General features: G+C 36.9%; 1 protein-coding gene and 1 non-coding gene across 9 annotated transcripts; one reads left to right on the top strand and one right to left on the bottom strand.

The window, feature by feature from the left end:
* The first annotated feature begins 1,934 nt into the window (after nucleotides 1-1,934).
* Nucleotides 1,935-25,116, top strand: LOC130817351 (phospholipase D zeta 1-like). 8 transcript variants are annotated; one of them, XM_057683000.1, is made up of 21 exons: nucleotides 2,266-2,405; nucleotides 2,645-2,716; nucleotides 10,383-10,530; nucleotides 15,341-15,442; nucleotides 15,677-15,789; nucleotides 15,883-16,024; nucleotides 16,586-16,750; nucleotides 16,834-16,998; nucleotides 17,404-17,643; nucleotides 17,722-17,838; nucleotides 18,218-18,357; nucleotides 18,507-18,656; nucleotides 19,043-19,199; nucleotides 19,288-19,785; nucleotides 20,466-20,576; nucleotides 21,119-21,265; nucleotides 21,349-21,546; nucleotides 22,297-22,398; nucleotides 22,913-23,044; nucleotides 23,155-23,220; nucleotides 24,370-25,116. In XM_057683000.1, the coding sequence occupies exons 2-21, from the start codon at nucleotides 2,694-2,696 to the stop codon at nucleotides 24,787-24,789; spliced, it is 3,336 nt and encodes a 1,111-aa protein (XP_057538983.1). In that variant the 5' UTR covers nucleotides 2,266-2,405; nucleotides 2,645-2,693; the 3' UTR covers nucleotides 24,790-25,116. The 8 variants fall into 8 exon arrangements, with proteins under 8 accessions (XP_057538987.1, XP_057538982.1, XP_057538984.1 ...); XM_057683005.1 differs by lacking the exon at nucleotides 2,266-2,405 and adding an exon at nucleotides 13,769-13,922 and having other exon boundaries at nucleotides 2,646-2,716; nucleotides 10,370-13,216; nucleotides 24,370-25,114; XM_057683004.1 differs by lacking the exons at nucleotides 2,645-2,716; nucleotides 10,383-10,530 and having other exon boundaries at nucleotides 1,935-2,405; nucleotides 24,370-24,431; nucleotides 24,540-25,104.
* Nucleotides 21,733-21,887, bottom strand: LOC130819581 (U4 spliceosomal RNA). The gene has a single exon (XR_009044619.1). It is a non-coding gene; the product is annotated as a U4 spliceosomal RNA (small nuclear RNA).
* Nucleotides 25,117-27,132: the final 2,016 nt, after the last annotated feature.

The raw sequence follows: 27,132 nt of genomic DNA, 5'->3' as shown, positions 1-27,132 counted from the left end.
TATAGAAAAGATTTAGATTAAAGGAGAGTAAAGACTCTTATGAAAGGCAAGAAATGAACTTAAATGGAGTTGGGATGTAAGCAGTGTACATTAGTGCCTGTCTATTAGTTTTTTTGGTGCTTTGACTCTTAATTTGTGTTATATATATACATAATGTTCTAGGTTATGTTTAAAGGTTTCATCATATGTCTAATCCTTGTGTTTTAGTTATTTATGCTCTATTATTGCACTAATCATCCTCTCCCACATGTATGTACGTCTCGTTCGTCGATTGCACTATAAATTACAAATTTTAAACTGCACATCAATGTTGCGCCAAATGTTTTAGGTTGTGTTTGAAAACAATAAACAAATAATTTGAAATTATAGATTTCAATTATGAAATCATAAAGGAAGAATTTGAAGATGATAAAATTTGATAATTATACTCAAATTCTTAATTTTACTTACTTTTAAAACAGTGATGAAATTAATTTATCAAACATTAAATTTGAGTCAATTATAAATTTTCAAATATATAGTATTAGATTTTTCAACCTGTCTTGTATGAGACGGTCTCACGGTGAGACAACCTCAAAACAAGAAGACCGTAAGTTAAAAGTTTCTATTATTAGGCTATTTAACCCAATTATAAGATATATCTCACTGTGAGATCGTCTTATATAAAAATTTGGGTAGATTTTAATATCACTATATCTAAATCTAATTACTAATAATAGGATTCAAAATTTAAAAAAAGTGAAGTATTAGGATAAGTGAATTGCGGACTTGCGGCCACATCAATTATTGAACACGTAGGACTTTTAGCATATTCGTGGTTGAACAAGCATATCATTAAATGGATATTCTCAAACGATTATACCACACTTTCTTTTAATATACTCCGGTAACAACACTAGTTTTGGGCTAGTTTGGGAAGACTTTCTTAGTGGCCCTTTCTGGTCAATTGATATTGGTAAATTAAAAAAAATTAAAATTAAGATATTAATTAGGTAATTAAGAAAATAATTGTGTAATTAAATAGTAAGCATTAATGAGAATAAGTATATCTTAAAAAAATTAATGAAAATAAGTAGAGAGAATTAGAAAGAGTACAAGGAGATGATGTGGATGTGAATGTCAAATGCATCACATATATATAGCAAACGACTAATTTGGGTAGTTCAAGAGAACATACAGGTTTCGGTTCAGTTCCACTGAATCATTCGGTTTGATTTCATAAAGTCGGCTCTGGTTCGATTTTTGTAAGCGGTTGTGCGATCCTATCAGCTAAGATTTTGGAACTTTCATGAAATCACAGTCAAACTATCTCAAAACTTGTTCCAAGTGGTTTCAATTCGGGACGGTTCGAGACTAGTTTGATTTCGAATAGCCCACCCATCAATTTAAATAAAGTATTTTTTTAATAAAATTTAACATCTATGTAATAATTTTATACCTATTTTAAACCCTTTTCCTATAAAAATAATAATTTTGGAATGTCATTATATGCTGTATTTATCATTTTATATATCTCATAAATTTTAAAGTTTTAGGTGGATTTGACGATTTTAGATTCATCATTATAATTATTTATGATTTTATTATAAAAAAAGTAAATTAGTCAAATCGTGGTCGCAATTTCTTGGATAATTTTGTTTATAAATATTTGGTGTTTTGTGTATCTTAAATGTTTAAGAATTTCTCCAATGCAGTATATAAATTAATATGTGTTAATTTACTGAAAATATTTTAATACTTTATATTTTTTTTAAGTATCTCATCTTAATGCAAATAATGAAGTCAATAAACTAATTTTAATATTATTTATTAATATAATTATTATTGTAATATAAGGCTTTATAATATCTTAACACTCTCAATTAATAGATAAATTAAACGAGAAAAAATTGAGAGAAAAAAACTTAGAAAAAGAATATTCCAAATAAGTAATTCCAAATTCCAACAAATCCATCCTAAAATTCCAAAAAATAATTCAAATAATACAACAAAAATGATAATTGTGGTCCCCACCTTCAAATCCTTTCTAACTTCTTCACATTTGGCGCACAACAAACTCCTCTCGTCTTCCTCTTCTTCATCAGCATAACTCTGCAACAACATTTCATCTTCTTTTTCGACACTACTCACAAAACGTCAAAACTCAAAACCGACGCTTTATTTCTTCGAAGTATTTGCAATAATCGCTGATGTCTGTGACGGAGCATTTTCTCGGTGACAACGACCGGCGTTACTACAGAACAATGCCGTCGACGTCATTCAGACAAAGCTCAGATGATATGGCGATTAACCCTCCGATATTTGAGGAACTTCCAACGGCTACCATATTGTCTGTTTCTAGACCTGATGTTAGCGATTTTACCCCTCTACTTCTTTCTTACACCATAGAAGTTCACTACAAGCAGGTTCTTTTCTCTCTCTCTCTCTCTCTCTCTCTCTTCGATTTTATATTTTTGTTAATGTAATGTTTATTTTTGTTTTGAAAAATTGTTGATTATTGAAGTAATTTGATTGTTTTGGTATGTGATTTTTAATGTTTGTTAATTTTGTTGGAATGTGATTTTTAATAATTTTGTCTTAAATTGATTATATTAGTTGTAATTGGAATTTTAATTATACTTTATTTATTGCTGATTTTTTTTAGGAAAAAAGGCTTCATTCCACTGGCTAGAAGTCATGGTAGAATTTGGATAATGTGTTATTCAAGCTTAGCTTGGTAGGATTTAAATGCATTCACATATACCATTACATTTCTTTTCTTTTCATTTTTTTTATTACATGATTTTGTGTTATTCCAATAATGAGACAAAACCTTCTGTTAAAAATAATTAGCTAACCAAAACTAAATAAGGTAAAGAAAATATGCACAATATATACATACCTTAATATACTCCTAAATATATGAAAGGAACATTAAAAAAGAAACATTTCATTGAATCAGAAAGATGAAGATATTACATAGCACTGACTCTATATATAGCAATCACTGATCAAAGAGACTAGTACAAAAGTAGTTACTAGGACAAATAACAAACTATCAAGAGTTAGTTATAACAAACTTTTAACTAACTAAAAATACTCCTTTCTTAATAAGCCAAGAAGCAAAGCACACGAACTGCAGCACACAAACTGTTGACTTAGTACTTCAACTCCTGAGAATCAGTAAATACAAGAGCTGATGTCCTTTAATACAAGTTGATAGAATTGTAGAAATATAGAAAACAGTATAGCTATCTTAGGAAGTTAGCACCTTTTTGCTTGTATTGGTCTTATTACCTCATTTAGCTTACTTAACTTTGTATATATAGATCATGTATAACCATTTGACATTTCAATACAAACTAGTATTCCAAAACCCTAAACCCTAGCTTTAATCCTTCTTTCACGGTATTAGAGCCGCAAGGTTCAAATGATCACAAACTACCTTGCTGGTCTCATCATCTACTAGTAATGGCCGAACCTTTTGGTGTAATCACAAACACTCAAATGATCTCCATGGACCAAGTGGAGCAAATGTTTCAGCTATTCCAAAAACTAAACAAACAATCACTTTCACAGAAAACCCCACATCAATGGTCAGAATAACTGAAAAACTGACTTATAACAATTACACAAAGTGGTGCATGCTAATGCAAATTGCCATTGGTGGTAGGGGACGGCTTAGTCACATCACCGCCGCCCCTGTCGCCAATACCGGACCTGGGCCCAACAAGACTCAACAGTATTCTCTTGGATTATAGAGAATATAGATGCAGATCTAGTGAACCAGTTCTTAGATTATACCATTGCTAGGGACCTTTGGAAAGGGATTGAAACCCTCCTTAGTAGTGGCAGAGATGAACTTCAGATCTTCGATCTAAGTACAAAAGCCGCCACCCTCGTACAAGTAAAAGACTCCATCGAAGTCTTTTTTGGGAAGCTGAATATACTTTGGAAAGAGATAGATTGAAGGATGCCTAACCCTATGAAGTGTGCAGAGGATATCACCATTTTTAACACTTTTATTCAAAGGCAAGATTATATCAATTTCTGTTTAACCAGCAAGGTTTTTGTGTTTCTTGTATTATTTCTTATATTCCATTCAATCAACTGATGATGGTTATTTATACAGGTGTTAAAATAACTGCTCCTAAGAATAACTAGTAACTGCAACACTACACACCACTAATACAAGTAACTGCTACACACCACTAATACAAGTAACTGCTCCTAAGAATAACCGTAATGCATAATCTAACACTCCCCCTCAAGTTGGGTCGTAGGGTCACCAACACCCAACTTGCACAGAACCTCTTCAAAAAAATGAGTTCCAACTGCCTTTGTAAGAATGTCTGCTAGCTGATCTTTGGACTTTACATGCGGAAGCTTGATTACTTGGGCTTCTAATTTCTCCTTTATAAAATGCCTGTCCACTTCTACATGTTTGGTGCGATCATGTTGAACCGGATTTTCTGAAATATTGATAGCTGCTTGATTATCGCAGTACAGCTCGCAACTCCTTTTAGGAGGGAATCCTAGTTCAGTAAGTAACTTTCTCAGCCACAGGACTTCTGTGATTCCCTTTGCTACACCTCTGAATTCGGCTTCTGCACTCGACATGGCCACCACCTTTTGTTTCTTGCTCCTCCACGTGACTAGATTTCCTCCCAAAAAAGTAAAGTAGCCTGAAGTTGACTTTCTATCATCCCTATCACCTGCCCAATCTGCATCTGTATATGCCACAAGATCAAGATGACCATTTTTCTGATAAAATACTCCCTTACCAGGACATCCCTTAAGGTACCTTAGAATCCTATAAACGGCGTCCATATGTTGAACCTGAGGCTTGTGCATGAACCTGCTGACTATTCCTACTGCATATGCAATATCTGGTCTTGTATGAGCTAAGTAGATCAACTTCCCTACCATGCGTTGATACTGCATGCGATCAGCTAACTTTCCTCCTTCGATCATCTGTAGTCCATGGTTCATCATCATTGGTGTCTCGATAGGCTTGCAATCTAGCATCCCTGTTTCAGTTAACAGGTCTAAAACATATTTCCTTTGGGATATGAAAATTCCTCTGTTTGATCTAAGAACTTCAATCCCTAGGAAGTACTTCAGCCTACCTAGATCTTTCATCTCAAATTCTTGAAATAACTTTCCCTTCAGAATTGCAATTTCATCTCTATCATCCCCGGTAATGATCATGTCATCGACATAAATTATCAAGCACGTTGTTTTGCCTTCTCTTCGTTTAAGGAACAAGGTGTGATCTAAATTGCTTTGCCTGTAGCCAAATTTCTTCATTGCAAAGGTAAACCTTCCAAACCACGCTCTGGGAGATTGTTTCAGCCCATACAAAGCCTTTCTCAATTTGCATCCCTCATTCTCCGAGAACCCTGATGTAAACCCTGGTGGAGCTTCCATGTACACCTCTTCTTGTAGATCTCCATGTAGAAATGCGTTTTTAACATCAAATTGGTGTAGGGGCCAGTCTAAGTTTGCTGCAATGCTGAACAGAACTCGAACTGAATCAATCTTAGCAACAGGAGAGAAGGTTTCTGAGTAATCAACCCCATATGTCTGAGTGTATCCTTTCGCCACCAATCGAGCTTTGTACCTTTCAATCGTGCCATCTGATTTGTACTTGATCGTGAATACCCATCTGCACCCGACAACTTTCTTTTCCTTCGGTAGGATGCATTTCTCCCATGTGCCATTCCTGTTAAGAGCATTAATCTCTTCTTCCATCGCCTTCCTCCAATGTGCAGATACAAGGGCTTCTTCTACTGTTCTTGGGCTCTTGGTTGTATCTAAATTGACCTTAAACGCTAAGGCACTTTGTGACAAATTACCTGATTTGGAAGACTTCTCTATAGGATATCTTGAACGTTGTGCCTCATATTCAGGATCATACCTTCTTGGAGGGACCCCTCGAGTGGAGCGAGGAGGTAACATATATGATTCACCTTCAATACCTTGGCTATCATGATTCCCTGTTTCAACTGTATCTGTAACAACTTCTTCATTCACATGATCATCACTTATATTATCAGTATTAGTGTTGTCTGGAGCAATAGTACTATCGAGAACTGTATGACTTACCTGATGATCAGACAGGATTGGTAATGGTAGAGGAGTGGAGAAAACGTCTTGGTGGGGTGACTCTGTAGCATTGCCCACTTGGTCTTTTGGGTCTAAGTTGGACAGCCGTGGACTGATTAACCATCTGAGATCGTCACTGTGATTCTCCCCCTGACATCGAAGAGGGTGGTAGTAGTATTCATTCTCAATGAACTCGCAATCCATGGTGGTATAGATCTTTCTAGTCAGGGGATCATAACACCGATAACCTTTCTGATTCCTCCCATACCCAATAAGGACACATTTGACTGCTCTCGGTTCGAATTTGTTTCTTACTCTCGCTGGACAGTGAACAATAACTATACACCCAAAAACACGAGGATGTAGAGTATGTGAGGAAGGTAAGGAGAAATAGGTTTGAAGGGTGGCTAGAGGTGTGTGGTATTGGAGGCTCTTTGACGGAAGTCTATTGGTAAGGTAATTAGCAGTGGCGATGGCTTCAGGCCAAAGATAAGTTGGAGCATGAGAATCAAGAATAAGCGCACGAGTCATTTCAAGAAGTGTGCGATTTTTCCGTTCGGCTACTCCATTTTGTTGAGGTGTATTGGGACAAGTGGTCTGGTGTATAAGCCCTTTTTGTTTAAAGAACTGTTGCATGTTTGAATTAACATATTCTCCACCATTATCTGTTCTAAACATGCGGGGTTGAGTTTGAAATTGAGTACATATCATATTATAAAATTCAACAAACACATGAAATACTTCCGATTTGTGCTTGAGGAAGTAAATCCAACTCATCCGGGTGCAATCATCAATAAATGTGACAAAATATGAAAAACTATGTAACCCTATGACGGGTGCGGGACCCCACACATCAGAATGAATCAGTATAAAAGGTAAATCAGCTCTATTCAAACTAGTAGAGTATGAGTGTTTATGACTTTTTGCACGAATACAAGTTTCACACTTGAAATCAGTTTTTAGTCTTAGAAATTGAGGAAAAAGTTTTCCTAAATACCCTATTGATGGATGCCCCAAACGTCGATGCCATGTCCACAGTTGTCTTTCCTCTGACCCGCGAGCAAGAACAGCTTTGCCTTTTTGAGTCTCCCCTTCCAAGTAGTATAATCCACCTTTTTCAATACCACGCCCAATGACTTTCCCTGTCCGAGCATCCTGCACAGTACAACATCCGGGCTCAATGAGAACAGAACAACCAAGATCTTTAGTAAGTTGGCTTACTGACAATAATTTATGAGACAAGTCGGGGACAAATAAACAATTTTTTAAAGTAAGATTTTCTGTAAGAGAGATTGTTCCAGCTCCGCTCACTTTAATCCTTTCCCCATTGGCTGTTTTAATAAGGGTTTTTATAGGGGTGTCACGAGTCAAAAAATCGTTCGGGTCATACGACATTGTATCGGTGGCACCACAATCAATTATCCAACCCTTATCAAAATAAGACGAAGTATTAAATGAGGACGAAAAAACAGAAAAAATGTGGGATGAGGAAGATGATGAGCCACGTGACTCTTGGACTTCACAAAACGAGCCACGTGACCCCCCCTCCTTTACGGTTTCTGATCCATCTCCTTTAAAAGGAGGTGGGGGGTCTTCCCTTCCCTCACTCCTTTCTCTTCTTCTCACGGCGCCTCCTTTAGGGTTTCTGATACCTTCTTCCTTGCCTGTAACGTTCATGGCTTCACCTGGTTTTTCTCCTTCTTCCATGGTTGTGGATCTCTCTTGGCGCCATCCTACTGCTGCCTTTCCCATACGAGTTTGATCTGAAAAACGCGCCGCCGGTTTTCTTTCTCCCCTCTTCTTTGAATCCGGCCACCACTCTGGGTACCCCACGAGTTTGAAACATTCGTTCCTTGTATGCCTAGTACCACCACAATAGGTACACTTCAGGTGAGATCTTTCATCTTCCCTCCGGTAAGATTTCCCCTTGACTGAAAAAATCCCTCCGGTGTCTGGTGACTCAAAATCAGATGAGGGGTTTGTCTTCATGATTCCTCGTCTCAGAATCTCCCTTCTGATACTGGCATAGGCCTCCTCCACTGTGGGAAGAGGGTCTAAGAGGAGGAGATCTCTTCTATCCTTGTCGTATGTTTCATTGATGCCTCCTAAAAACTGGTATAATCTGTTTTGTTGAGTTATTTGATTATAAATGATGATGTCGCATGGATCCTTCATCGGATTTGGTTGTCTTCTGTCGATTTCTTTCCATAACACAATCAATTTGCTGTAGTATGTTTCAATGGTGTCTGGCCCTTGTTGGATCTTGTTGGTTTTGACTGTTAAGTCGAAAATTTGCAGGCCATCCCTCCCACTGCTATACAGTGTTTCAATCCCTTGCCACAGTGTTTTGGCTGTCGGGAAATCGAGATATTGATTGACTAGATCAGACTCTATATTCTCCAGAATCCATGAGATAACTATTGAATCACTTCTGATCCATTGGTTGTACGCTGGGTCATTTGTGGGTGGAGGATCGTCGATGATGTGATTGAGACGATCCCGTCCACTAATGGCTAAGTGCATCAGCCTGGACCATTTTGTGTAATTTTGATTAGTTAATTTCTCTGAGATTAGGAGGGTATGTGTACTGGTTTCAGTGGGTGGTTTGTTGGGGTTTAACTGCTTAAAGAGTTGCAACAACTGCCCCATTGTGACCGGTTGGTCTGGTGCTATGACAGTTCTTGATTCATCTTCCATTGTTGGATTTTAAGGTAGGTTAATTGGTATGTGATGAAGCTGCGAAGAACGATTCAGAATCGTTCTAGCTCTGATACCATGTTTTTCTGTTTAACCAGCAAGGTTTTTGTGTTTCTTGTATTATTTCTTATATTCCATTCAATCAACTGATGATGGTTATTTATACAGGTGTTAAAATAACTGCTCCTAAGAATAACTAGTAACTGCAACACTACACACCACTAATACAAGTAACTGCTACACACCACTAATACAAGTAACTGCTCCTAAGAATAACCGTAATGCATAATCTAACAGCCTAACCCTATGAAGTGTGCAGAGGATATCACCATTTTTAACACTTTTATTCAAAGGCAAGATTATATCAATTTTTGGCAGGTATTAATGATTCCCTAGATAAAGAAAAACGGGATATCCTTAATCAAGAACCATTACCCACCATCGATGCAGCCTATGCTACAATTCGACGGGAAATAACTCACCGAGGAACTATGGTAGGCGATTCATCATCGGGACATGGTCCCTCAGGAATTGGTAGCGGTCTGGCAGTACACCGGTCGAAAAATTCTTCATCCCGGCGTGAGGATCGAAACCATCTTAAGTGTAGTCATTGTGGAGGCTTACGACACACTAAAGATGGGTGTTTTAAATTAATCGGGTACCCGGAGTGGTGGGAGGAAGCCAAGCAAAGGAAAGCCGCCATCAAGGCCACGGCTTCCCGGGAAAGGCAAACCTCATGACCCCCTCAACAGACGTTCAATCCACACAAGTGAACCACAAAGATGATGGTAAGAGACCACTACCATGCATGGGAAGCAAGGTTACGGGCAAAAATGGTGAAAGGGACGGCCTCACAGCAGTTGAAAAAGGGGAGAAGGAAAGGCAATCAGGAAAAGGTGAAAGAACCCACTCAGAAGACAGAGAAACAAACAAATCAGAAAATAGGAAAGGAGGAGTTGAAATTTCCCCAAATAAGGCTATTTATAGCCGTTACTCTAACCTAAGCCTACTCCTCTACCCAACCGACAACCTAGCCCTACAAAACAAAAAATTACCCACAAACTCCCTTCCCATTCACCGTGTGGGCCTCTCAATTCCCGCGGCCCAAATCCAACACCCCTTCCTAATAATTCTTTTCCTACCGACAAAATACCTTCCCCTTCTCCGTGTGGGCCTTCCACTTCCCACGGCCCAAATCAAAACCCCCTTCTAAATAATTCTATTTTCCCTTCTCTTGGGCTTTTTATCTCTTACTGACCAACTCACAACCCACAAACAAAAACTTCCTTTTCACACATACGACCCACTTGAACCATACCCTCCACATCTTGGATTTTCGATTGCGGAGCCACTGATAGTATGACATATGACCCCTCCGACCTTCTCCAAACTGTTGCCTCTTCCTGCACACAAATTCAAACCGCTAATGGGGAACGGGTTGATGTGACTCAAGCTTGGACTGTTGAAATCTCTCCGAAAATTAATTTGAAAAATTGTCTCTTATTCCTAGTTTAACTCATAAACTCTTGTCTGTTAGTCAATTGACTAAAAAGCTTAATTGTACTGTTCTAATGAAATCTGATAGTTGTATTGTGCAGGATGCTCAGACCGGGACCATCATTGGACGTGGTACTGAACGAGGAGGTTTATACTATGTGGATGAGATGGTGCAACAAAGTCAAGCTATGCTTGCTCGCGGATCATCCGATCATCACCTTTGGCTTTGGCTTTGGCATTGATGTTTGGGTCATCCCTCTTTATCTTATTTGAAACATTTATTCCCTTCCTTCAGAAACACTGTTATGTCTTTAGATTGTGCATCTTGTGTTTTGGCAAAAAGCCAGAAACATTCTTATTTGCCTAGTAGCTCTCGTGCTACTCATCCTTTTGCTCTAATACATTCAGATGTTTGGGGTCCTGCCCCTGTTTTTGCCACTCATAACTACTCATTATGTTTTGTTTGTGGATGATGGTACTCGTATGAGTTGGGTGTATTTTTTGAAACATAAATCTGAAGTTTTCTCTGTGTTTGTCACCTTTTATAATATGTTGTGCACTCAATTTCATGCTAAACCACAAATATTGCACTCTAACAATGGGGGGGGGGGGGGGAGTATATCAATTTAGCCATGAAACAATTCCTCTCTGACCATGGGATGCTTCATCAAACTTCATGCCCTGGCACCCCACAACAAAATGGGATAGCAAAACGCAAGAACCGTACTTTACTAGAGATCACTCGAGCCCTTCTCATCGAGTCTCATTCCCCACCTTCCTATTGGCCTGAGGCCATTGCTATTGCTACGTACCTTACCAACCGCCTCCCATCCCGCCCTCTCAACTACAAGACTCCACTTGCCACCTTGGGTTCCTTTGTCTCCCTTCCACCTGCTCACTCCTTACCCCCTCGCATCTTTGGCTGTGTTGTCTTTGTACATCTTTCCAAACACACTAGGACCAAACTTGAAGCACGAGCAATTAAGTTTATCTTTCTTGGTTATAGGGTGAATCAGAAAGGGTATCGGTGTTTTGATCCTATACATAACAGGATGTACACTACTATGGATTGTGATTTCTTTGAGCATTCCTACTACTACACCCAGCCTGGTCCTCAGGGGGAGATGACTATGACTAGTGATGACCTAAGCTGGGTTGTTTATCCTGTTATGCCTGATCAAGTTGTGAGTGACTCTACGGATCCAAAAGAGCAGGTAGGTGAGGCTACCGACACTGTTTCTGATATCATAGTATCTCCTCTTTAACCCACTCCTGTCCTATCTGATGAGCATCCTGATCCAGAGGAGGTAAATTCTGAAGTTCCCCAAACTGTCTCTAATAACCATGATAGTGTTGTCAATGTCAATGTCAATGTCCCAGACAGATATGAGTTACCTCCTAGGAGCATAAGAGGAATCCCTCCAAGGAGATATGATCCAGAATATGAAACGCAAAGGTCGAGATACCCAGTGAATAAAGAAAGTAATGAGAATCTCTCACAGACAGTTGTTGCCTTCAATACTTCTCTCCATTCCAATGATGTGCCTCGTACGGTTGAAGAAGCTCTTCGGGATCCAAACTGGAAAAAGGCAATGGAAGAAGAAATCTCAGCTCTTGACAAAAATGAAACATGGGAGAGATGTGAGATACCAAAGGGAAAGAAGATAGTTGGATGCAAATAGGTATATACCATCAAATATCTGGCGGATGGCACTATTCATCGGTACAAAGCCAGATTAGTAGCACAAGGGTACATTCAGATTTATGGGGTGGATTACTCTGAGACTTTCTCCGCGGTGGAAAAAATTGATACAATCCGAGTTCTGTTCTTTATTGCGGCAAACAAAGACTGGCCTCTACACCAGTTTGATGTGAAGAATGCCATTCTACACGGGAAAATTGAAGAAGAAGTGTACATAAAGGCTCCTCCGAGTTTCTCACCTGACTATAATATAGGAGAAGACTGCAAGTTGAATAAAGCTCTTCATGGCCTAAAACAGTCTCCTAGAGCCTGGTTTGGGAGATTTACCGCAGCAATGACAAAGTTTGGCTACAAATAAAGCAACTCTGATCACACTTTATTCCTCAAGAGACAAAATGATCGTATTACTTGTCTGATCATCTACGTGGATGATATGATTATTACAGGGGGTGATAAGGAAGAGATCTGTACTCTAAAGGAACAACTGTCTCGCGAATTCAAAATGAAAGACTTGGGACGACTTAAGTATTTCCTTGGAATTGAAGCACTGAGGTCGAAAGGAGGTTTTTTCATCGGTCGACTGTAAACCTGCAGAGACACCCATTGTTGCGAACCATGGTCTCCAGATGATTGAAGGAGAAAAATTAGTTGACAGGGGACAATATCAGAGAATGGTTGGCAGGCTCATATACCTCTCTCACACACGCCCTGATATTGTATATGCAGTTGGAGTAGTGAGTAGGTTTATGCATCAACCACAAATACATCATATGATAGCTGTGATGAGGATTCTGAGGTATCTGAAAGATACAAGCAGCAACGGGATTCTATTTAAGAAAAATAATCACTAGATCTCCTCGCCTACACAGATGCAGACTGGGCAGGAGATAGAGATGACAGGAGATCCACTTCAGGTTACTTTACCCTAGTTGGGGGAAATTTAGTTACATGGAAAAGTAAGAAGCAGAAAATGGTGGCCTTATCAAGTGCACAAGCAGAATTTAGGGGTATTGCCAAAGGAATCACATAAATTATATGGTTAAGGAAGCTCCTGAGTGAACTACACTTTCCACAGACAAAGACATGCAACTTGTTCAGTGATAATAAAGCCGTAATCAGCATATCAGAGAATTCGATTCAACATGATCGAACCAAGCATGTAGAGATCGATAGGCATTTCATAAAGGAGAAACTCGAGAAGCAAATGATCAACTAGCAGACATCCTTACAAAGGTAGTTACTTCAGAAGCATTCGAGCAGACTTTATGCAAGTTAGGTATTGGTGACCCGAAAACCTAACTTGAGGGGGAGTGTAGAAATATAGAAAATAGTATGGCTATCTTAGGAATGTTTGTTAGCACCTTTTTACTTATAGTGGTCTTATTACCTCATTTAGCTTACTTAACTTTGTATATATAGATCATGTATAACCATTTGACATTTTAATACAAACTAGTATTCCAAAACCCTAAACCCTAGCTTTAATCCTTCTTTCAAAATAAACGAACCGATTTTTCCCGCGTTGTAAAGGTGTAAAAAAAACCGCGTTTTGAGCCGCATCAAGGGGTATCTTATGATTTCAACCGATATAGGTGAAATGATCACCGCATCACTCTCGTTACCGCAATCGCTACCGTTACTGCATTTTTACACTATTAAAATAAAACTAATGCTGAGCCCTTTGTGTACTGTTTTAAGATCTTCTGTAAGAAGCTGACCCTTCTGTTCTCTTTGTATACGTGATGGATTTCCTTCACTCCCTGATGCAAACCAATACCTTATCAGTAAATGGTAGCTGTTGAAGTGTAGATGATCAAGTTGGGGGCAGAGGAATTTTCAAAGCATGTATTTCTGATTCTAGATGATCTATGTCAACTACTTCTCTTGACTGTGTGAACTGTGGATGTATGAAAATGTATACTATATTACTATACAAACGGTAAGTTAAGTGGAAATCGGAGTCAGTTACTTGTGATTTTTTCAAAATGATATGATGATTAGAGTCAGTTGGTTGCATGTATGTCCTTAAGATTAGAGTGTCCCATTTCGAATCTATACATTTGTTTATAGGTTTTCAATGACAAAAAGTAGTGTCCGACTATGCTTAATAGATATGTGGATGCTAGCCTGCTTAGTTGGAGTCTTTGTGTTGGTGCCGGGGAAGGGGGGCTACTGCAGAAAGTACCAGCAGCAAGAGAAAATCTTGAACCAGAAAATATAGGTGCAATGATTGTAGATTGAATCAATCCCAGAAACCAAAAAAAAAAAGAAAAGAAAAAGAACAGGGCACAGGTGTTCAAAGCAAGATTCCTCTGACACCTTGATATAAATTGGCCAAGAGATCATTGAATGAGTAGTTTCTATTAATTTGATTTAACTGTGCAAGTTACAATGAGGGACTGCAGCCTCTATTATTTATAAGCTACTAATCTCAACTAAAACAATGAATGCAATGATTCAGTTACAATAAGACATTTTGTTATAACAACTCCTATCCTTTGCTGCCTAACCACTTCTACTCTTTGCTGCTACTGTCACATTGCACCATGAGCTGGTTGTTGCTGCTTTGTCTTGTGTGTGGGTGCTGGAGATTGTTGCTTTGACTTAGAGCTATTCTATATCAAAATAGATCTACTCTCATCTTAATTACATTTGTAGTTTTGTTGCTTTCCGTACACAATTAAGAAAAGGGGAAAAGATCTTGGAGTATCTAGTATCCAGGCTCATAAAGAGTACATATATACCTCAAAGTTTCATGTTGGGTGAACACAGACAGTTGGTAATGAGAATAAGGATTTGACATTTTGCTCAGAAGAGGCACTGAGGACCTGTAGAATGTAACATATAGGAAATTCCCTCCTTTTTTTCTTTCTAATGTTGTTCATTAACAAGTCATGTTGCATCCTGAATTTCTGGCACTCTGTGTAGTGGTGCGTTTGACTGTTTTCTGTTTACTGGTCATGATACCTTCTGGACTCTTTATGAGTTTTTTTTTTGTTCTTTGTGTTTTTGTTGCTTTTTTTTCATGCCAGTAGAGTGTCCTTGTCCAGGTCATTCTCAAGCCGAGAGTCTCTTTGACCGCAACCTCCTTATCTCCTTATAAGGGTATGGTTTGTTGTCTTTCATCCCTCCCTACATGAACAGGATACGTCAGGTATGATGATGATGACCTTTTGGACTTTGATTGTTCATAAAATTTATGAATTCTTAGTTATCCTCATATTTCTGGTCAAGCTATTTGCAATATATGTGATCACTTTTGACAGATCTATAAGTGTGCATAGGTGCATTTTTTCATTTTAACTTATTCTACTTCATAATAGAAAAATAATGCTTTCTAGTTACTTTTTCCACCAGTTCAAGTGGGTGTTGCAAAAGAAAGCTACACAAGTTCTCTACTTGCATATTGCCTTGAAGAAACAAATAATTGTTGACGATTTCCATGAAAAGCAAGAGCAGGTATATCTTTTAATGTGAAAATAAACGAGATTTTGACTAGTGAGTTTCTTCTATCATTGTATTTTCTCCTATTAAATATGGGCCTTTTTTAATCTGCAGAAACATTCTTGTTTGTTGTTATTGAGTTACGATGTGTCTGGAACTGATAAGCTTTTTTTTTAACTGATAAAGTTAATGACCCCTTCATTTTTTTATGAGGCTCTGACATATTTAATTTTACTGCTATTTTTAAAGGTGAAAGAATGGCTACAGAACCTCGGAATATTAGATCATGCAGCAGTTATGCATGATGACGATGATTTTGAAGATGACGTTCGCTTTCATCGAGATGGAAGTTCACGACATCAGTGAGTGACTCTTAGTTCCTTGTTCTTTGAATATTTAGATGTCAGGAACACTTGTCATTCTTAACTTTGTTTTATACATGCTCTCTCATGCAGCAACATTCCTTCTAGAGCTGCCTTTTCCATCATTACTCCATCAATTGGAAGGCAGCAGTCAATGGCAGACAATGCAAAAATCGCAATGCAAGGATATTTGAATCATTTTTTAGGCAGTTTAGATATTGTAAATTCTCGTCAGGTTAGTAGAAGCTGCAGAATGCAACTTTTAAAAACTTGAGATGATAAACATTCTTCTCCAAAATACAAACATTTTAATTCTTTTGTAATCGACAGTTGGCATACATTTCAACACGTTGATAGATTTCTCCTTAGGCAATTGCATGTTTTGAATCAGTAGCAAATATGTTTTGGAAGATTTTTTTGGTGGGCTACCAACTTTCTTCAATGCAAGCTATCTCATTATTTTGGCCATTTCAAAGTTTTGTCAGCTCCTTGTGTGAACATGGCATCTGTCTCGAAATTTTTTCACTATTATATGTGTTGTCTTGTTAAGTTGAAGCAAAAACATGTGGTTTTAGCTCTTATTTCAACCTATATCTATATGTTTTGTCACGGTAACTAAATAATTTGTTTGAAAGCTAAAGATATTGCCATTTCATGTTGTTGTACATCCCTTAGGTTCAGCTGCTTTTTTCCATTTGTTCCTCTTTCTCATGGATATCTTGTTTGTCTTTAATAAAATTTCATGCTATGCTTCTCACTTTTCATATGAATTATGATGAGTATTTTTGAATTTCAGGTGTGCAAATTTTTGGAGGTCTCCAAGCTATCATTTTTACAAGAGTATGGCCCAAAGCTAAAAGAGGATTACGTGTTGGTGAAACATCTAGTGAGAACACCGAGAAAAGATGCTGCTAGAAAGTGCTGGCCTTGTCGGCTGTTTGGTTGCTGCAGATGGCAAAAGGTGCCAAGTGCTTCACATACTAATTTATTGTTTTTTATGTTCTTTTTGAGAGCTAACATGAGCCCCACTTTACCTTCATGCAGGTCTGGGCTGTACTTAAACCAGGATTTTTGGCCTTCCTAGAAGATCCTCTTGATGTGAAACTAATGGACATAATCATTTTTGATTTTTTACCATCCTCAAATAGTGAAAAAGTATATCTGGCTCATGAGACTAAGAGCCACAAACCGCTGCAGTATGCATTTAAGGTATGTTTCCAGAGGTCAACTTGGTGCTAATAATTCCACTTGAAAGGAGGGGTGGATGAGATTCAAACTCGTGACATGGGCTTTTGATATCATATAAAGGAACTAATTCAACCAAAAGTTTAAGTTGACAATTGAGGTCCCTATATATCTTATATACTCTATCAAATTGTCACTTAGATTAATGTCTAAGTGAAGATAATGAGCATTATAGATTATACCCTTGGATTTGAAACAAGATGTTCAGAAAAAAGCAAAGTTGCTTGTCCAAACTGCTGTGCATGACTACGGTCTGCATGTTAGCTTAGATCTATGTGCTTTAGACAGTACATTTTCGATTCTTTCAATAGCACTGATGTGCTGTTATGTGTAGATATGTTATGATGATTTTTTGAAACATGTTATTAGATCTCTTGTGGCAACTGGAACCTAACCATGAGAACTTCCAGCAGTAGCAAAGTGAAAGACTGGATAGCAGCAATTAATGATGCTGTTCAAAAGCCATCCGAGGGTTGGTGCCATCCTCATCGTTTTGGTTCTTTTGCACCCCCAAGGAAATGGGTGGATGGAAGTGAGGCTCAATGGTTCATAGATGGAGAATCAGCATTTGATGCTATTGCTGCAGCCATAGAGAATGCTAACACAGAGGTTTGTTCCTTACACCAGGTAGAACTTAAGCTGATGGTCTTATATAAGTATATAACAAACGTATGGAATTCTGTGCAGATATTTATTACTGGCTGGTGGCTTTGTCCGGAGCTATATCTTAGGCGTCCATTTACAAATCATAAGACCTCCCGACTCGATATCTTACTTGAATCAAAGGCTAAGGAGGGAGTTCATGTGCGTAATAAAACTTTTCTTCTCTTAGTAAAAGAAATCAGTGGGAAGGGGAGGGATTGAAATAAAGAAAAAGCAACATTAGCCAACTGGTTAGGATAGTTCAAAATACCATGTTAAATACTTAATTTATGTTGTAACTGCATTGGGATCTGTTTACTGAGAGCGAGCACGACAAATGTTTTCAGTGTCCTATGTTACCTTTCGAAATTCTGTGCTCTTTCAACATCTTTTTAGTACTTAAGTTTATGATCTTAAAAGTTTTCAGAGGTCATTGTTATGTATAGATGTATGGAGTTTATATACCTCTTTGCAAACTTTAACCTGAATAGCTAATGCATTATGTTTGGTAACCACCTAACGTTTTAAAATTAATACGCAGATCTATATTCTTCTTTACAAGGAAGTTTCTATAGCTTTAAAAATTAACAGTATTTATAGTAAAAGAAGACTGCTTGACATTCATGAGAATGTGAGAGTGTTGCGTTACCCTGATCATATGTCAACTGGAATTTATTACTGGTATGTGCCCAAAAACACACTTGTCAGTTTTTAGAATTTCATAGAATGTACTATTGCAATTATATTTGTATTGTCTGATGTTTCTCTTGCCTTTCCAATTTTATGCACTCTCTTAATTTTTTTTCTTTTTTAATCTTGACTCGTGTCAGGTCACACCACGAAAAGATCGTTGTTGTTGATAACCAAATATGCTTTATTGGAGGCCTCGATTTATGTTTTGGCCGTTATGACACAGTTGATCACAAAGTGGGTGATCTTCCTCCCCTAAACTGGCCGGGAAAAGACTATTACAACCCCAGGTTGACTTATGTCCTTTTTCCACTTGCAACATTTGTGAGAAAAAATTTGTTTGAATATTGATTTATCTGTTGATTTATAACTGACTTTTTTAAATATATATTTTATTCTGTGTATCATCTTGTGATCAGTCATGAATTCTTTAACTAGTTTCAGTCTATGGCTTAACTAGTTTCAGTCTATTGCTTAATAATTGTGTTAATACTTGGTAGTGATTTGAAGCAAGGGACTATCATATTGCTCTAAATATAAAGTTGCTTTGAGCATTACATCAAAATCTTCAATTCCCATTTTAGCTAAGCTTCTTAGAAGCTATAAACATTAGGCGTCTGGAATCTTGTCAATCTATCAATTTGTTTGATTAAATTTTGAAATTACATTTTTAAAGGGAATCAGAACCGAATTCTTGGGAAGACATGATGAAAGATGAACTTGACCGGCAGAGATATCCTCGTATGCCGTGGCATGATGTGCAATGTGCTCTTTGGGGACCACCTTGTCGTGACATTGCCAGGCATTTTGTTCAGAGGTGGAACTATGCTAAGGTTGATTCTGTAATTATATCTCACTTTCCTGCTGCAGATATATATTTTTTTAGAGCTCCCTCAGTCTGATTCCTCATTATCATGTCAGAAAAGTAAAGCTCCACATCAGCGAACAATACCTCTACTCATTCCTCGTCATCACATGGTCCTTCCTCACTATGTAAGAAGTACAGAGATAAATGTCCCAAATAATGAGGAGAAACAACGGGGAAATGTAAAAAATGGGGATCTATATACACCTGAATCGCCAGAGCTGGATGTTCCACTGCTTTTGCCTCAAGATTCTGAAGCATTAGACACATCTAAATGTAATGATACTCTTCAAAGTAATCGGAGTAGTCTTGACAGGACAAGCAGAGACTATGAGAGTTCATCAAATTTCCAGAATGTTAAAGCTGAATCTCTAGCCCAGCATACACAGATTCATGAGATAGTAGATCAAGTTCAATATGACAACATATTTGATCACATTTTTCCCTCTTCTAATCAGAATTCAGTTGACTGGTGGGAAGCACAGGAGCAGGATGAGGTTAAATACACAAGTGAACCTTTACAAATTGGTCCTCGCACCTTCTGTCATTGCCAGGTATCTTCTGATTGCAGTATGTTGACACTGTCGTCTATAGAGAAATGCATGATGTTGTTGGGAGTTTTTTTTTTTGTGATGCCTATATGAAACATTTTAGTGTCACCACAAAATTTCTTTCTTCTACTAATTACTAACCATCTAGATTTCTATGCTCAAAAGGTAGAGTTGTTCATTTAAGCTCCGATTTACCATATCTCAAGTATGACCCAAACCTAACAAATGACTTATTCACAAAAATCAGACTCAATTGACATGCTTATTAGGCACACATAAAGACCCAAGACTGATAAACACCACTACTTAAGGGAGTTCTCACAATGGAGTGAGCTGCTTAATCAAAATGTGACTTTAGATTTCCAGATAAAGTAGGCCACCTTTCCCTTAAATCTCCTGGATCAAAACTTGATAAAGTGTATATTCTAATTTAAATTTCGTTAAAAAAATCCTTGCTATCCAATTAAACAAATCCCATTTTCCCATGTCATTACATCAATATGTAAGTCAATTATCTGTGGTAGATTTTTGTTTAACTGTTCAGTTTACCGTTCATCTTTGAATATATGGCTCGGCACTTTTGCTTTTCTTTCTGGATTTGTCGTTACTTTGGTGTTCTGGATTTGGACACATATCCAATGCTCAAACAGAAATCATTTTCTAATTGTAATTACAATGCCCAGATTATCAGAAGTGTCAGTCAGTGGTCTGCTGGAACAAGCCAAGATGAAGATAGTATTCACAGAGCTTACTGTGCCCTCATTGAGCAAGCAGAACACTTTATCTATATTGAGGTAGCTGATTGAGCTTTAAACTGAATTTTTTGTGGTAAATATGCTGAGCTTTTAACTAGAGTAAACATTGGTTTAAGATCTCAATGGTTTATAGTAAAACAGCTAATTAGATCATATGCACTTATTCATGTGAATTGTGGAGTTGCATATGTATTCTATCAAGGGCCAATGTGAAACAACCTCTTTGTTATCACAATTCTCAGGGGTAGGGTTGCTTACTTCCTTCCCCCAAACCTTGTCTAAATGGGAGCCTAGATGGAGCCACATAATGGCATTGGGAAATGAATGTTATCGTTTAAGGATCCAAATATAAGGTGCAACTGCTCTGATTGCGGGCTAGAATGCTGAGTACGTTGTATTTTATATGTCAAGCAGAACTAGTCCTATTCCTTCTAATGAATGTTTTATACTGATTCTTTTTATGTAGGTTAGTGGAAACAAATTTCAGTTGGGGAGAACAAACAAGCATGTGAACTTCCCATGCATGCTCCATTCTTTGATACTCCCTTGCTTAATATTTTTTTTACCTCGTGATGCTGCAGAACCAATTTTTCATATCAGGTCTTGAAGAAGATGCCATAATTCGGAATCGAGTCATGGAGGCTCTACGTAGGCGTATACTTCTAGCACACAAACAAAAAAAATGTTTGAGAGTTATAATAGTCATACCTCTGCTACCCGGCTTTCAGGTATTAGCAATGAATGTCATCCTGGATTGGAAGGAAATTCTAGATGTTCTTCTTACCTTTGGTTTTGATTCTCTCCAAAACAGGGCAGAATGGACGATGCTGGTGCAGCAACTGTGAGAGCCCTAATGCATTGGCAATATCGAACCATTTGCAGAGGGGATGACTCAATACTCTGCAAACTCAAGGAAGAACTTGGTTCACAGACTGATGATTACATTTCATTTTACGGCCTTAGGACTTATGGCAGGCTTTATGACGGTGGACCTTTGGTCACCAGCCAGGTGAAATAATTTTCATGTCTTATGCCTCAGATTTTACTCATACCATCACATCAGGGCTTTTAAAATTTTATTTGGGAGGTTCTTTATACAAATTGAAATATAAAGCATTGATCCCACGTCAGTTTTAAAATGAATTGTTATCATATTTGTACTTGATTTTAAAATAAATTTAACTAAGAATCGTAGGGCTTTACCCTAGTAAAAGGGAGCCCTTCCAGAAATTCTCAACGGCCGAGGACAAGCCTAGGCCGAAGAGGGGGTTTGGAAATAGTTTTCAACCAGCAATTGACGCGCCTCGGTTATTACCTCACTAGCTGCGTCATTGCCCCAAGCGCAAAGATGCCTTCAAATGTTTTCAGAGTTTGTTTTTATTCTAATGCTTGCTTGCAACCAATGTTCACCTGCTGATGTGGGATATTCTTTTCAAAACCTACCATGAGGTCCATCTCCTTCTTTCTTGTACAGAAAGTAGTTTCTCAATAGTATGGACTACGGGCTACGGAGTAGTTTTTTCTGGCTTATGGGATCAAAAGAACACAATAGCAAGTTGGTGATGTTGGGTCCATATACTACAGTGTTTATCAATTTAGTGAGAAAATTTATGTTTATTAACAAAGGTATCCTACAGACAAACTAGATGAACTATGAGAAAAAAGCATTGCTATGCTAACTATCTGCTAACTATCCTGCATAATTAGGAAGGATAATTTGATGTTTTGTTTCTGACAAGCTGATTTATGATGATTGCAGGTATATGTCCACAGTAAGGTGATGATAATTGATGATCGCATTGCTTTGGTTGGATCATCCAACATTAATGATAGGAGCTTGCTTGGATCAAGAGACTCTGAGGTACTCCATCTGATACCTCTTATTCTGCCGTACCTTGCCTCCATAACCAACTTGCAGTATTCTTTTTCAAAATGATGTGCCAAATTTATGAGAGGATATAGGACACTATGAATTTAATTCAATTCTTTTGACGCACAAACAATACAGTTTTGTCAATAACAACATCCATTACTCCATGGCTATTTTTTACAAGAAAATCAGTTTTTATAGTGGAGGAAGTTGTTTAGTTAACTCTTTGATGTTATTGAAGTTTGCTTGAGAATTAATTAATGATCTAAGAAAGAAATGCTACTTCATGACCATTATTGATCAGTAGCATTGAGTTTTATGCCCTTGATCCTCGAACCTGTAAAATTTTAAGAGCAATTGATTCGGAATGATGAATCTTCTTGAGGAAACACTGATTTGGGATATTTCTTTTGAAGTTAATTTATTCTGGGGGTATTTGTTCAGCTTCAGATTTGGTTAGTTTTGGCGTTGGCCATTAGTATCTAACTTCAACTCCTTTGTATAGATTGGAGTTGTTATTGAGGATAAAGAGTTCCTGGAGTCATCTATGAATGGACAGTTATGGATGGCTGGGAAATTTAGCTCAAGTCTCCGGCTTTCCCTATGGGCTGAGCATCTTGGTCTCTCTGCCGGAGAGGTAAGATTACCTCCCTTACTCTACTCCATTGTTCCAGTTTGTCATACTTATTTTCAACTATGAGGTGTAGATGGAATTCTTATTTTTGCATGTGGATTTTACTCATGTAGATAAATCAGATCAGAGATCCTGTGGCTGACAGTACATACAAAAGTTTATGGATGGAAACTGCCAAGGTACGTGTCAACGATATGGTTCTTTTTACAACTGTATCATTGCAAGTATAGTTCCAAAACAATAGTAATGTAATCAGGATGCATGTTGCGGTTGAATTTTCTGGAACAGAAGGGAGTGAAAAGTGCAACCCATTTGGATACTGCTATTACATAGTACATCGGCTCTGTGAATCTTGTATCTCACTCTCAATTCACTATTTAGAACATAGACATAAGGTGTGGACCTGAGAACACATGTCCTGTCTTTAAAAATCTTCGCAGTTCTTGAGATATGTTACTACTTTTTTCTAGATGGCTTATCAGTAACTAAACAAACCATAACTGAATGCAGCAACTGCAACTGTTATAGTCTTATAGATACTATTATTCTTGTTGAACTGACGAGGAAATATATTGAGGATAAGAAGTCAAGGATAAAGGAAGATGTAATTAGCAATGACCGATTCAAATTAGATGCTGAAATACACAGCTTAGTAGGCACATAAAACACATGAGGGGGCAGAAAGGAAGCCAGAAGCCTAGACTTAATTATAGTTTTCCATTATGGATTAGCTCCTTGATTAGTTTATGAGCTCACCTCCCATCAATACTTATTGTTTGCTCCTTCATATATATTGATACAATACCGATTCCTACTTTTTATTGAAGCACTGATGTAGTCAGTTGAGGTAAATGGAGATGCAGTTGTACCCCCATTTTTTGAAACAGTAGTCGATATCATAGAATACATAAATTTATATCGTTTTACTGTTTTTTCATTTTGTATTCCTATTATAATTATACATATGATTTGACCCAACATTAAAACGCTGCTCAAACTCATTGTTGAACATGCAGTTGGTTTCTACCTTATATTGGTAATTATTGTATCTAGCCATAGTGTAATAACAAGGCCGCATCCCATCACGTCGGCCACATTGTAAAGATTTTCAAAAACAACGAACCGATATTTAATTCCCTCGTTGTAATGGTGTAAAAAAATCAGGTTTTGGGCCGTATCAAAGGATACCTTATGATTTGGACTGATACATAGGCGTTACAATAACCGCATCACTCTCGTTACCGCACCAGTGTTTCGTACCACATTTTTACTCTATAGTACTAACTACTAAGTACTCTAATCATATCCTGTCTGTTCATTTTTTTCAGGCAAATACCATAGTCTATGAGACCGTCTTTGGATGTACACCTAATGATCAAATACACTCAAAGTACGCTCTCTTTTTTCTCTCCTCCCCGCCCCTCAAAAAATTATGGACTTGCAATCTTAAGTATAGCTTTCTAAATGCCCCTATTTGGTGTCATAATCCTCTGTATAGGAATGCATTTAGACAGAAAATGTCACAATTGACAGAGAATTTGGAGTACACAACCATAGATTTTGGCGTAGCGCCTCAAGTGGTGAAGTTCTATGAAGATGGCCTGCTTAGGACATCAGACCCTTCTGAGATGTTAAAATCTGTCAAGGGACACATAGTTTGCTTTCCCTTGGACTTCATGAAGGACGAAGATTTAAGACCGATGTTCCATGAAGGAGAGTTTTATACATCTCCTGAAGTATTTCATTAGATTGTTCCCATGCATTTTCATATGAAGTGTTCAACAATTCTGTGATCGTGTATGAAATATTAGGGATGCATAATTATGCATGGTAGAAAAATGATTTTTAGCGCATCAATAATCTTTGAAAAATGCGTTTTGTAAATATTTAATTACCATTTATTGTACTTTTTAGTCTTCTAGATTATTAGCTTACCAGCAAATGTAGCATATAGAAGTATGTAATATAATGTACATAACAAATCATATTAATGATTGTTAATTGTCTTGAAATGTAATTATAATAAACACATTATTTTTTATCTCTTATTTTAATTTCTATGTGAGTTTGCAGTTCATAAAGTTATTAAATTTTTGCATTTTTAGTGAAGTATTACGAAAGAAAAAAAGGAAAAGGTTTCCCTCTCTGATTCATCTGCCTAGTGCCTTTCACCGTAGTTGACAAACGAAACTTGAGTCGATGTAAAGCTATTCTTGTGAGAGATCGTATTTTGGTAGAAAGACCTCAAAATAAGAAGTCAATATGTTAATAATTGAATTAATTACGCTATTCAATCTATGTGTGAAGAGTGTCTCACAAAACAATTTGTGAAAACTCAATTATGTTTTTAAATTTTAGTCATAGATGATTTTTAATGAATTTATTAGGAGATGTGATATTATTTGGATTAAGCCATTTATTATTTACTTGACATATGCTTTTGGTTAGGACTTTGAACATGACTTATTTTATTTGGTGAATGTAGTATTGTGTTTGACAAGAAAAAAGGAGTGCCCAACTTTAGAAATGTAGTCAAGACATGAGAAGGACAAAGATGGTTTAACTATTTGTCTTGGATCATTTGGACTTTGGAAGTTGGAACATTAACTTTTGGAGTGCATAACACTCACATGAAGAAGTTGTTGCTTGGCAAGTGCTTGAACAATTTTTATGGTCGTCCAATAACAGCATGTCTTTGTTGTATATCTATGTACTTTTAAAAATTGGACATTGAATATTTTGGATATATCAAATAATAGTAAAAATGTTAATTTTGGAATATCAGATAATCGTTTCGAATTCTCCGGTTTTTAAAAATCAGATAACTATTCGATTTTTGAAATTAAATATTAAATATTTTTGATCAAATAATTCAAATCAAATATTTTGTATATTCCAACTTTAAGTACTTAAACATCTCTATGGTCACTTTGACATCAATTTGTTAATTTTTGGGTCAAGATAAGAATTAAATAAAGAATAAATTTTTTCCTTTAAGAATTTTTTAGTCTTTTACTATTCTAGATTTTGAAATCCCTTTTTTACTCCTTTTTCTAAATTATTCGAATCAAAATGAAAAGTATCTAAGGTTTGTAAAAATCAACTAAACTTTTCTATTGCCTCAAAAAAAATATGTTATGAATTTCTCATTTTATTTAAATTTGATAATCAATGATGATGTATTTAATACTCCCTTTTATTCGTTTTACTTGTTCTATGTTGTTTTCTTTTTCAACACTATTCCTCGATCACTCTTATTATCTGATTTGTTCTTAATCTATAAGTTACAACATAGTCATGTGGTATCTTGTTTAATTTGTCTTATCATAAATTTTATTAATATCAACTTTTTATAATTTTACTCAAGTACAATTAGAGATATTTAAGATTAAAAACGTGCATTGGCAAATTTGCCAAAACCAAATGGACAAGTAAAAATAATAGGAGGGAATATATCATATGAGATAGTTCTACCATGAGACAAATCATCATCATAATCGATGTATTCTGTCTATAGAAAAACTATGAGCAAAGTTTGGAAAAGAAAGAAATGCGGTAACTCATATCTATAAAGAAAAGGCGACCAAAGAGTCCCTCAACTTAAGAAAAATCAAGAGAAGTTCTTGCAATGAATAGGGCTGAGTTCATATAACCAGTCAATTTCTCTAATCGATCATTTTAAGATTTTAAAGTGGTTGTAAATTATCACTTTAAGACTCTACTTTAAGATTATAATTGATCATAAAAAAATTATAAGTGATTACTTTATGGTATAAAGTGTTCACTTTGAGATTGTAAATGTATACTAAGTCAACCTAATAGCGATGGTCACACTCTTACCATTAGATCGTGTCATTTAAGATTTTAATTCATCTCGTGCTTACAGGTACCGATCCAAATAAGAATAGTACATTTCAAAATGGGCCTAACCATGTGATGTGGGCCAGTCCCAACGGCTCACTTTTACCAGGACACTGTACCAACATTTCACTTTTCTGTACCAAATCACTGTTGATTTTTTAGACAAAACATCGATAACCTATCAATAATTTATAAAGATTGATAATGAAGAAATGAGATTGACACATGTC

Source organism: Amaranthus tricolor, chromosome 7 (assembly GCF_026212465.1).
Source record: "Amaranthus tricolor cultivar Red isolate AtriRed21 chromosome 7, ASM2621246v1, whole genome shotgun sequence".
NCBI classification, from domain to species: domain Eukaryota; kingdom Viridiplantae; phylum Streptophyta; class Magnoliopsida; order Caryophyllales; family Amaranthaceae; genus Amaranthus; species Amaranthus tricolor.
The sequence above is the reverse complement of the archived record's forward strand: the minus strand, read 5'-3'. Positions and strand labels throughout refer to the sequence as shown.

Bases quoted from the DNA above. Each gene is read 5' to 3' on its own strand.
- LOC130817351 (XM_057682999.1), top strand. From the start codon at position 2,190: ATGTCTGTGACGGAGCATTTTCTCGGTGACAACGACCGGCGTTACTAC. The intron at 18,657-19,042 runs GTTGACTTATGT...ACATTTTTAAAG, and splicing joins AAAGACTATTACAACCCCAG to GGAATCAGAACCGAATTCTT. The intron at 21,266-21,348 runs GTATTAGCAATG...TCTCCAAAACAG, and splicing joins CTCTGCTACCCGGCTTTCAG to GGCAGAATGGACGATGCTGG.